The 12,017-nt window shown below is 28.0% G+C and overlaps 1 protein-coding gene across 1 annotated transcript in view; it reads right to left on the bottom strand.

Annotated features, from left to right (window-relative positions):
• LOC119674451 (calbindin-32) overlaps positions 1-9,170 on the bottom strand; it is a 36,967-nt gene extending 27,797 nt beyond the window's left edge. Inside the window, exons 1-2 of the mRNA XM_038085590.1 lie at positions 8,830-9,170; positions 7,971-8,056 (exon numbers count right to left, since the gene is read on the bottom strand). Coding sequence (XP_037941518.1) covers positions 7,971-8,056; positions 8,830-8,986 — 243 coding nt within the window. The 5' untranslated portion in view covers positions 8,987-9,170. The remainder of the gene's footprint in view (positions 1-7,970; positions 8,057-8,829) is intronic.
• Positions 9,171-12,017: the final 2,847 nt, after the last annotated feature.

Below are 12,017 nucleotides of genomic sequence, written 5' to 3'. Positions count from 1 at the left end.
CCTGAAAACTGAAAAGTGAATATACGACCAACGCCGAAAAGGGTAACAACTATCCTATTAGGTAAAGGTAAACTAACCTGACAGTTCTATGAATTTGTCTAAGTTAGTAATACTAGAGATTACAATATGACAGCTCGGTCAGGTCAGTAAAAAAAGGGGCCCGAAGATTTTTGATATTTTCCTAGTTAAAGAAGGCACTGACACATGAGTATGGAGTATGGTCTCTCCCTCATCCACACCGCCCTAGCCGCGACAAAAGTCATTAAATGTACAAAAATTAATGAACCATTGTACAATATAAATTTACTGTGTCATCGCAATTCTATATATAGTGAATATTTTGTATGTTTAAAAACTTTTCAATACTTATATATATTGCACAAATGTATCGGTTGTTTTCAAAGCTGCATGAGAACTATCGATATCGATAACTATGGTTTGACTATATTGACATTTCTGTTCACTAAGTTTTGGTAATTCATCATGAAGCGTTTAACATTACCATAACGCCTCCAAATTGTGAAAATTAACTTTGTAAAAAATTAATCTGTTCGCGAAATTCAAAACCGAATAATTGGGCTTAGTATCGAAGCTCATTTCTAGTTAAATGGCTATGTCAATATGCAAAATTACCGTATATGAAGCAAAGATAATCTTCAAGTCGTGAACGGGTCACCATTACAGCCATTAAAATTGACTGTTTGGTGCTTTTTACAAGTTAGCGATATTATCAGTCCGTATTTCTTTCGAAATGAGGAAGAAGCTGTCGTTACGACGGATAGCGAGCGCTATTTTGCCATGCTGACTGAATTTTTGTCTCCATAAACTAATCTGTCAAACATCGACAACATTTTTGATTTGGGTCCAACAAGACGACACAACTTGCCATAAAGCGCATTTAACAATCGATTTTTTACAAAATCAATTTGGTAACAACTTTATTTCAAGAAGTGGTCCTGTTAACTGGCCCCCTTGTTTGTGCGATTTACCTACTCTTGATTACTTTTTATGGGGTTATGTTGTCATTATCAAGTTAAATTTATGCCAACAAACCGGTAACCCTTGAAGCATTGGAAACCACCATCGATGACATAAGGTCATATCTATTGCAAAAATGGACAAAAATTGGATTGTACGAGTGGAACATGTAAATTGTACCCACGGCGGAGATATGCCTGAAATCATATTAAAAAAAAAGGCCATGAAATTATTTTCCTGATTATAATAAAACACATTTCAATCCAACAATATTTCAGTCTTGTATTATTATTTTAAGTTCTTACACAGCTTAAGAAACACCCAATATCATAATATCCTTCTAACTAGAGTTAGCTAAAATAAATAAATAATTTAAAAAGCAATTTATTTTAATTCACTTCTTCTTAAATTCCCATCAAAGGAAACGCTCCACTACTTACTACAAATTCTATTAAAATTCATTTCTATAATGATCCAGCGAAACATAATGATTACAAATATAGTAATTTAATTTAAAAAATTGTTTTACTTCATACAAACTAAATTGCTACATTTAGTTCAATCCACTTTGATCCCAATAAAATTTGTTGCAGTGAGAATGTGCAGCAATAACAATATTGTTGCAGTAACGCCATGAGACTATGCCATCAAGTACCAGCAGTTCAATGAGGCATTGAAGCAGCAATTGCAACGGCAACCCACAGTTCTGTTTTTAGATTCTTCGAGCCCTGATGATGCTTATGCACCCGCTTTAGTGGCGTAAAAAGTACACATTGTGGCATTATTTGTACGCTTCAAACTGTGACATTGTAAGCAGGAAGAATGAAGAATTTTTTCAAGAGTAATCGAGTGAAACTATTTGACGGTGTCAGCAAGCAAAGTGACATCAATTACAAAAAACGTGTTTAAGTTAGAACAAAAAAATGTAATCTTAACACTTTTAATCAATTTTAGAAAATTCTTTAGATATTAGTTTGGTGCTATGTAAAAATCAAAAATTCTAATAACTAAAATTTTTTATAGTATTCATTAAACTTAGTTATTTTGCTTGGAAGGAAATGCCAACGGGACGAGAATCTCAATTCTCAAGGGATATACATGCATTCAGCTGCTAACCAAGTGTGTGGCCAAGAAAAAATATTTCACTTTACGAGTAATATATTTTACTGTAGTTATTGAAGATAGTTTATACAATTGATTTAAATTGCAGAATTATAAATTTATTGCTGTATATATGCAAAATGAGTATAAAATATTTGGCAAAAGATTTATATGAACTTTATCAAGCGTAAATCTTTGCTGTGATTTTATACTTTTAAACAATAATTTTAATTTAAGTCAAGTAAAAACATATAAATTTTCTCACATTTGAATTAACTGATCCCTTACCAGATTCAATATAATTTTTTTAATCTTTTGAATCAAAGCAAATGTTTTATTTTACTAAAAGAAACTATATCCTGGAGCGCACTTACACTTTTCATTGGCACTGAGGAAGATAATTCATTTTAACATAAATGCAGAGAAAAATCAAAATCAAAACATTTCAACAAAATATAAAATAAATTTCAATAAATTAACAATTTGAGTTGCAATCAAAACACTATTATGGGTATGAGACCTCTATGAGCTCATAAAATAAAATGTCAAATAAAAATACAAATCATTTTATATTTTATAGAACAAACAAAACAGTAGCTCTCCAGGAGGAAAACAAAGTGCAGTATTATGCAGGATGTTGAAGTCTTTGTGGGGATATCACAATTTGCTTGACTGCATCCTAGTCACCGTAAATGGTTATAAACTTATTTCATTTTCATTTTGTAGTTACAGTTTTTATTGTTTTATTATGAGCTTGGATTTGAGTTGTTGTTTTCATTTGAGGCACTTCATGCACTACAATTTATATGCATTTGTTTTCTTTAAGATACGAACAGAATTAAATAATAATAAATATAAAATGTGTAGAAATTACCCGGAAAGTGTTTCACTCGACAGTTTTATATAAAATTTTCAAGATTACGATGACTTATTGTTTTGTGTATTATTGCTAAATAGTATGGCTTTTTACAAATAGTAACTAAAATTTTAATAAAAGCGATGAAAGAATAAATAAATCGTTAAAATTTTTAAAAATTCTGCATTTTAAATAATGACAATCAAGATTATTTGATGGTTTTATTCTAAAGTTGATTAAGTTTTAGAATAATAATATTATTGTGTTAATTACATTGGCAGTTTCCGGGAAACTGAAGATGACTATCGAAGATAGTCGAAATATTGGAACAATTATTTTTAATAAAATATAACCTACTTTTAAATATAAATAATAAATTATAGTGTTATTATTTCTATTTAAATTGACCATTTAGCCCGTTAATAAATTAATATAATTTATAATATAAAAATTTTCTTGCGATAATTTCTAAAGATTTACGATGTGGTTTATCAAGGCGAGAGTGCATCAATAAGCTAGCTTTCACTATTGATAAAGAAACTCCATCTCGATCCCTCGTGACTTCATCAAAGTCTCTGACCATAGTTTCAAAATTTTGTGCTCATTTAACCAAGAACATGATTTGCTCTCATTGATTTCCATATAACTTGCAAAGATTAAAAAAATCCTAATGTTGATTAGGGAAAACAAAACAAGGAATACAATGTTTTAATAACAAGTATGTAAGGTTATGGTCATGGAGATAAATTACGAAACTTTATGCCTGATGCAAACACTGAACAGCAAACGACTAAATGGTATACCAACATTTGTTTTCAAGAAGTATGAGGAAAAATGGAACAAACTAACTATCGAAGATCAATATTTCACAATCATGTGAAGTTTCATACATCAAATTTATGAATATACAGAATATTAAATAAATATAATATTCATCGTACAATCCTGATTTGGTACCCAATGACTTTTTATTCCTGTAAGTTTTTCGTCTACAGATAAAACCTTGCATGTATTAAAAAGTTATATTTTGAAGGGATATCAAGCGAAATGGAAACACGGCTGTAACATAAAGTATAGAGAATTTATAAAATGCAATAAAGGTAATTTAATTTCTTAAAAATGTTTCCATTTGCATCGAAAAATGGATTCCATTTTCACATAATAAAACTGCTGTACTTATAGAACTGATTAATTTTACCTTTAGAGGAAATAAACTAAAATTAGTTGGAAACAACTAAATAAATAATATATGGAAGTAAATAATATATGATTTTATTTAGTTATTCTTCTAAACTACTGCATTTACGAAAACCATAAAGTGTACAAACATGACTTTGCTCGAGCGGGAGGGATACAAATGCACAAATATATTTCAACATGAAAATGCTTGGAGCTTTGCACTTATAAAAAAATATTGAATACAATAAGCCAAATACAATACATAGTTTAGCTATTGTATTACTAAATGTTTTACATATCTTTGTAAAGTGCAATTAACTTGAATACAAAACCTGCAACTGGAGTTATTGCAGGTTCAACTCAATTTGTATCTATTTTGATTTGATTTCACAGTTTATTATACTGCAAACTATGCAACGCAATGTAAGCAATTCAAAACAAAAATTTTCTTTTATATTATATTACAATGTTTTACCTGCACTTTTTACTAGTAAGACTGCAGAATTCCATGCATATTCACTTCTATTCCTTATTTATCTATCATAAAATTTCAAACTAAGAGCGTCTCGTAGGGAAAATATAAATTTAAGTGAAAAGAAAATATGCTGAAACGTTATATTTTTCAATTCGAGTTCAAGTAAAGTTTTTCAGTTAAATTACCAAGATACGAAATTCTGCCACAGTGTATTAAATTTTGCTAAATAAGCAAAAGTATAATTATAAAAAATTCTTGAAATTTGTTTCCAAAGTTCTAAACCACAAGGATGCGGATGTGTTTGAGTTCAGTAAATTTGCACATAAACAAGCAACCATCCGGAGAGAAGATGGTTCATTAGTTACACATAGTGCAGTTAGGAAACAACTCTTGTGCCAAGTGGCAGCTTCATTAGTTCACAAAATAAATGCAACATTAGACTTCAATATTTGTTTTATAATTAAAAGTTTGAAATTCAAACCAAGTAAAATATTTGTTTTACAAATATTTGACGTGTTGGCTAAGGCTTAGTCGGCTTATATGCTCAACACAAACGCGATAATGAGGAAAGTTAAATGTTGAACTATAAATATTTACTGATTTAATTTGTACAACATAGAATATGTCATGCGAAACTATTACATACTATATATTTGCTTAAATTGTTTGAGATACAAATTTTTTTACAATATATCTACATACATATTTAAGAATTTTTTAGTAAAATACTACACACAATAGTCGGTTTACTTCCGCAAATGCATACAAATTTAATTTTATTTTTAATTAAAATAATTTATTTTTTACTAAGATTAATTTTTAAATAATTTTTTTTTTAATGCAGTAACTCACTGATAATAATAAAATTTCATAAAATATTTAAATATCTTTCATAATCCATTTATTTAAAACTTTTTCCAAATATTGCAATTTCTATTCAACAATTGAAAGCGATAAATATAAAAAAGATATTTTCTTCAAACTTGGCACAAATTTCTGAATATGTTCTATTCAAATTTATTTTTTAAATTTTATTTTTTATTTTGCATAATAGTCAATTAAATATGAAATCTTTTTTTATTATTTTTATTCCTTTCATAAAAGTATTATTTATGGTGATTCAGTCAAGTAGAAGTCCTGAGATATGGTATTTGCATTTTCCAAATAGTTTAATTCTATCTAATAAATTTATTAAATAAAAAATATATTGAATAACTTATATTCATCAAATAAATTAATCTTTTTGGTTTTTTTTAAAAGAAATATGGATTCAATCATTGCAATTCATTGGAATAAACTTTTTTGTGTAATTTGAATCTATAAGTTTGATAATATTTTCAATTGAAATTATAAAACATATAAAAACTTTCAATTAAATTTCCATTTGTATAAATTAGTAAATAAATATATTTTTATATGTATTGAGTCAATTAAAATCATATAAATTATAAATTAAAAATATTTTAAATGAGTATATATCATAAGGAATGTTTTTAAATAAATTTAAATCGTATAATACACTGTTATAAATTTTTTTATATAGTTTAATGGGAGATTATAAAGTTATTATATCAATAAATGCAGAAACAAAGCTATAAATCTCTTAAATACAAATTTATCAATTTAAAAATATGAAGTGACAAACTAAATGTAATTTACATGAATCGAATTTTTAACATTCGAGTAAAGCCAGCATCTACTCGGTTCAGCTCAGTAGCTTCTCAGGGTTTTCGTGACCTTTTAAGCCACACATTCCGACGCCTGGCCGGATTTTAGTCGCCTTTTACGACAAGCATGCCTTACCACGGGAATATTCTAGTCCCTATCATGCAGGGAGAACCTTTAGTGTTTGTGTGCACGAACACACAGTGTATTATTCATTATCTTTTACTGATCTATCATACATTCTGCTCAAAAAGTACTCGGATTTTGTAAATAAAACACACAAATTTAAATTTTATTCCAAATTTATTTTATCTCCTTCAAAATATGCTCCTTCTGAAGCGATACACATATGCCAACGCTTAACCCAATCTTCCATACCCAATCTTTTCGTAGGCCCGTGAAGGTATGGCTTTTAGTTCCTGCTGCGAATTCTCTTTTACCGATTCAATCGACTCAAAACGCTTACCACGAATGGGCAATTTGAGTTTCGGGAACAGGAAAAAGTCGCACGAATCCAGATCTGGCGAATATGGTGCCTGAGCGATGACAGTGGTGTCGTTTTTGTTCAAAAAATCACGTACAACAAGAATTTTCCATAGTAAAAATCGCTAAATGCACTTGAGGTAGTCTCACATTAACAACTGCTGTAAACAAACTAATTGACAGATGGCGCTCATATGTCAAAATTTGTACCATATGTCAAGAAAGGGTGTACCAACATAACAAAAAGAATTTTTTGAAAAAGGTCTATTACTTAAGGAGTAGTTAACAAACAAAATCCATTTTGAGTAGAAGGTATTTGCATATAACTTATAAACTGGTGGTCATCGTAGTTGTCGGATTGAATGGAAACGTAAGTTTAGTGCTTTTAGGAACTGTCATTAATGAATATATTCTTCAAAGTATTCTAGTCATAATATTAAATAAGTCATATTTGCAAATAGTTTTAAATAACAAAATTCATATTTAATGGACATAAATTTTAATAATAAACACCTAATCTTTTAATCTAAATAAATTTTCAAAATACAAATATCAATTAATTGTTTATAAAAAATTTAAATTTCATACAATGCAGATTTTTTGATTCTATTTCAAACTATTCATCAAACTTTGAATAAGACTAAGTAAATTCAAGTTGGGAATATGGAATTATATGAACACAAAAGCAATAAAATTACTAAATCCCAGTAGAAAATCAACATAAACGCTTCAGCATATAAACAACCATATTCGCAGTTACATAAGGACATTTGCATATACCACTGTTTTGCATAGATACATACATATATACGCTCTTGGTACTTTCTTGTTTAAAAAAAATGGTAAATATGGAAAATTTCTATGCACTACTTGAGTACTCTATTTTATGTATGTCCTCTTGTCTGTTTGTCTATAAGTCGTTACTTTTATTTACTTATTTGTTTAGAACTTGTGCATCTGCAGTACATTGTATGGATTATGTAAACACTTGTTTAGATGCGCGTGGGTTACTCATAGAATGCGCAATTTTTTTCCATTTTTCAAAGTTTCGTTGTTTTATAAATGTACAATAAAAAACTCATATATGTACGTGGTATATGCTCAGTATTTTTCTTTTCTATAATATATATATCATATCATATATATTAACAAATTTTAATATAAATACAAGAGTGTAGTTAAATATTTGTTGTTGTGTTAGAAACTTATTACAGATATGTCATTCATACTTACTTCAGGACTTATATCTGTTGCATTTGCACTTGCCACGAACTCACGCAAAAAGCCATCCAACTCGGTGCCTTCAATATAACCGTTGCCTGAAAATATGCAACAAAATACATAAAACTAAAGGAATCAAATAGCAAATATCCAATTGAAAGTTTTTCATTTATGCAATAAAAATAAAAATAGAAATAAAAATAAAAATGAGAATGAGAATATTTCAGCATTGCATCTCCTTCTCAGTGTCACTATCAGCATCAGCTGTGCAAATATTTGCTCCGCGATGCAATTTGAAGATATATTGTGTTTGTACGCTTGATTGTCGTAAGCAATTTTCGAACTAAAATTTTTCACATTAAAATCAGTGCAATGCAATAAAGAAATTGTCATTTCGAGTGTGAAATTTTGGTGTCGCTTAAACACAGAAATTGGGTCGGATCGATAGTGTTATCAAAGTGTAAATATTACATTTCGGGTCAGAGCAAATATCTAAGTGCGAATATTTGCACAGATTTACTGAAAGTACTGAAGATGGCAAATGCCAATATTATTAAGTTTTTTCTTTTTCTTTTATAGAATATATTTTATTTTTGCAATTTTTTTAATGCACAGTTTTGGAAAAAAGTACATTTAGATTTACTATAAATTTTTTTATTTCATTACTTTATTAAATAAAAACACATCAATAAAAAATCAAATTACTTTGTTAGAAAAATTAATTAAAGATTGAGAAAGAAATTTTCACTTGTTTAAAAAGTCGTTGAATTGGAAAAGCTCAATTCCATTTACGAAATAAAGATACAATATTATTACACACAAAATAAAAATAGAATAAACAAAATGCAAGAGTAAAATATTTAATATTTACCATCTTTATCATAATGCGACCAAACATCCATGAACTGATTTGCAGAGAGCTTCTTAAGTTCACGTGATTCTGGATCACGGTATTGGCGCATGAAATTGTGTGCCTTTTCGATTTGAACACGCTTAGCAGCGGCAGCAGCAGCACCAACAGAATCCATTTTTTTGTTTTTGTTTATTTTTTTTCACCGTCTTACTCTTGTCTTCAAGTCACAAATTTTAAATTGTCTTGGCAATCAACTCAACTTAAGTACAAGCCAAGTCACGTATAAGTAACGAAATGTAAAGCAGATGTAGTAACAGCTGGAACTGAAAACCTGGAAACTGCTACACGAAAAACTTTTTAGAACCTGAAAAACGAGAAATATATATATATATATATTATAAATTTAAATTGTTTTTGAAAATTTTCAGTGTAAATTTATGTGCGGGAATATGTGAGAAGAGATCAAGTAAATATCTGAAGTGCACGTACATGAGACATTAGAACCACTAATGCGAGCGTGTGCTATTTTCGTGACAAAATAAATGTGATACATGCCATTTTAAACAGTAAATTTCAGCTCATCCTATTCGTATTAGAGCATAAGTACTTTTCAATCAATGAAATAAAAACAAACTGTAAATGTGAATAGATACAAAAAAGCCATACCAAAACCACAAATTTTATTCACACAGTTTTTATTGCTATTTCTTTACTGCCAAAATAAATGCCCGACTAACGAAATACGCGTTCAAATTGTCGAAACACTTCAACGTTAAATAAATACCAAAATTTTTCAATTTAATTGTTGCGGTTTTCTTTTTCACAGTCGACGTCACCCATGTAGTCTCTCAAAGTGATCCAATGTTGGTGTCTTTTTTGCTAACATTTACCTGTGGAACCACAGGCATTTATTTAAACGTTGAGCATTTTTGGAAGGGGAGGCTTGTGGTTGACGTTTTCACTTTAACAGGTTATATAAATCAGTTTAATTGGAATTTTATTGAAAACTAAAAAAACTATTTGAGCAGTAAATAAAAGTTCTATTTTACATAAATAAACAAAAATTTTGGGTTTGAGTTCTATAAAAAATAATTACGTTTTGTGAAATTATCCTACTTATGTGGTGTTTCAATTGGACATTAATTGATTTTGTCATGGAAAATTATTAAAATGTAATTACGATAACTGTTCCGATACGTTAATTTTATTAGTGTGGACTATAAATTTTATAGATATTTGTTTATTAAAAATTAACAGCTTTATCACTTTTTTAAAGCAAAAATTGCATTATGTTAATATATAAAGTTAAACATATATTATATGTTAAAAATATTTTTACAATTTTCAAATGCTTATACAAACATCAAGTCATATTTTACATAATAATTAAATATTTAATTTTTTTTTACAGTCTTTAAAATAAATTCTGAAAATCCTATATTATAACTATATATGGTAATCAACTAAACTTTCAACACTAAATATGATAGTTTGAAATAAGGTCTTTCTTAAAAACCATATAAAGTATATGTTATATATAGAATCGAAAGAAATTCACAAGTATTTTTGAGCTAAATTATTATAATTAATTTGCACTTTCGTATATAACATATTGCATACAAATGTTGTATTAATTTAAATGAGATCAATCTAGATTACTTATATATGTATATAGCGCAAAGAGGTCAAGTCAACTTTGAGACATTGACAATATTTATTTATTATTTAAAAGGGTTAAATTATTTTAACCCTTTGATTATTTAAAGGGTTATATTATTAAAGGGTTAAATTATTTTAATTAATTATAATGAAGAGGTTTTTTTTGAACAGTAGTGAAATACAACAACAAAAATTTTTATTTTTTATATTATTTTTATTAATTGAATTTTTGGCTGACCATACAGCTGTTTCGACTATTGCCAAATACCCATCATAAGTGGTCTTGGAAATAATACTTGTATTTAATTATTCGTAAATAATTATTTTTGAGACTGCAAGTACCAAGAATCCAACTCGGGTCCTGCAAAATGTGAAGTTCAGAATAATTAATCATAATATATATTTTATATCCCATTATATATATTTTAAGTGTTTGCTTAATTCGGAGAGCACTTTTTTAACTATGATAGCTATAAAAAAATTTTTTTAAATATCTGTAAAATAGTTAACGTTTAAAAAACTTTAAAAGGGCATATTGATATCTATAAGTGTATATTTATAAGAGGTTTATTATTTTAGTCTTTCTAAAAAAAATTCTTGAAAAATGTGAATTATTAATTTGTGATACAGTAAAAAAAATAAAAAAATCAGTAATGAAACGATAAGTCTATAATTGAATATTTAACCACAATGTTTTTTGATAAAAAAAAATTAATTTAAAAAGTTATGTGTTACATTTATTCTTGAGAGTAATAGATATTAAAGTTAATTAAAATAATTTTGCTAGTTCTGCAAATTATTTTTATAAATTAGAAGTAGTAAAATAATGTAATTTTTGGTTTGGTAATTTAAAAAATAAAATTGTCATGAAGTTTTATAACTCTGTTAATCCCATCCACGTAATGCTATCTACTTTCCAGATTCTAATTAATATCTGTGAGTAATTATGGTTCGTATAATAAGCTTTTTCCATGGAAGTGAATTCAGAAGACAATCTACACTTAATTACAGCTTGTGTAAGATAAACCACTGTTCTATTTTTCTTCAATTTATTTTTGGGTAATTTTTTCTTTATTTTTAATTTCAATTTGTCTTCTTTCAGAACTCCTTTTAACTTTCATCCCATTTTCGACTTTAATCTTCCTCTAGTACACTCTATTACAAAATAAAGGAAATATTTAAAGCGTAACTTCAACTATCCTTGCTTTTACTTTATTTTTCAATTTCAAGCTCATCCTTTCCGGAAATTGACGCAAGAGTAATAACAACAAAAAATAATAGAAAATATGTTTGGGAATACAAGAAAGTAGTACCATAAAACGCAATACTGGTTTCAGTTCATCAGGGCAATTTTTCGTAATCCTGTTAGAGGAATTTTACTTCGTTTCTCTTAATAGTTTTATGTGGTTACGTCTATATGTGTGCGCCTCGAATCCTATAAGTTGCTCACGTACGTGCAAATCGATAAATGCTAGTGTTTAACGTTATGTGTCAAAAGTGTATTCAAGTTAATGCGCTCACGTCTAATACGGTGACCTATACTAATA

The sequence above is a fragment of the Teleopsis dalmanni genome, chromosome 2, assembly GCF_002237135.1.
Source record: "Teleopsis dalmanni isolate 2A chromosome 2, ASM223713v2, whole genome shotgun sequence".
Classification (NCBI taxonomy): domain Eukaryota; kingdom Metazoa; phylum Arthropoda; class Insecta; order Diptera; family Diopsidae; genus Teleopsis; species Teleopsis dalmanni.
This window is presented reverse-complemented; position numbering and strand designations above follow the sequence as displayed.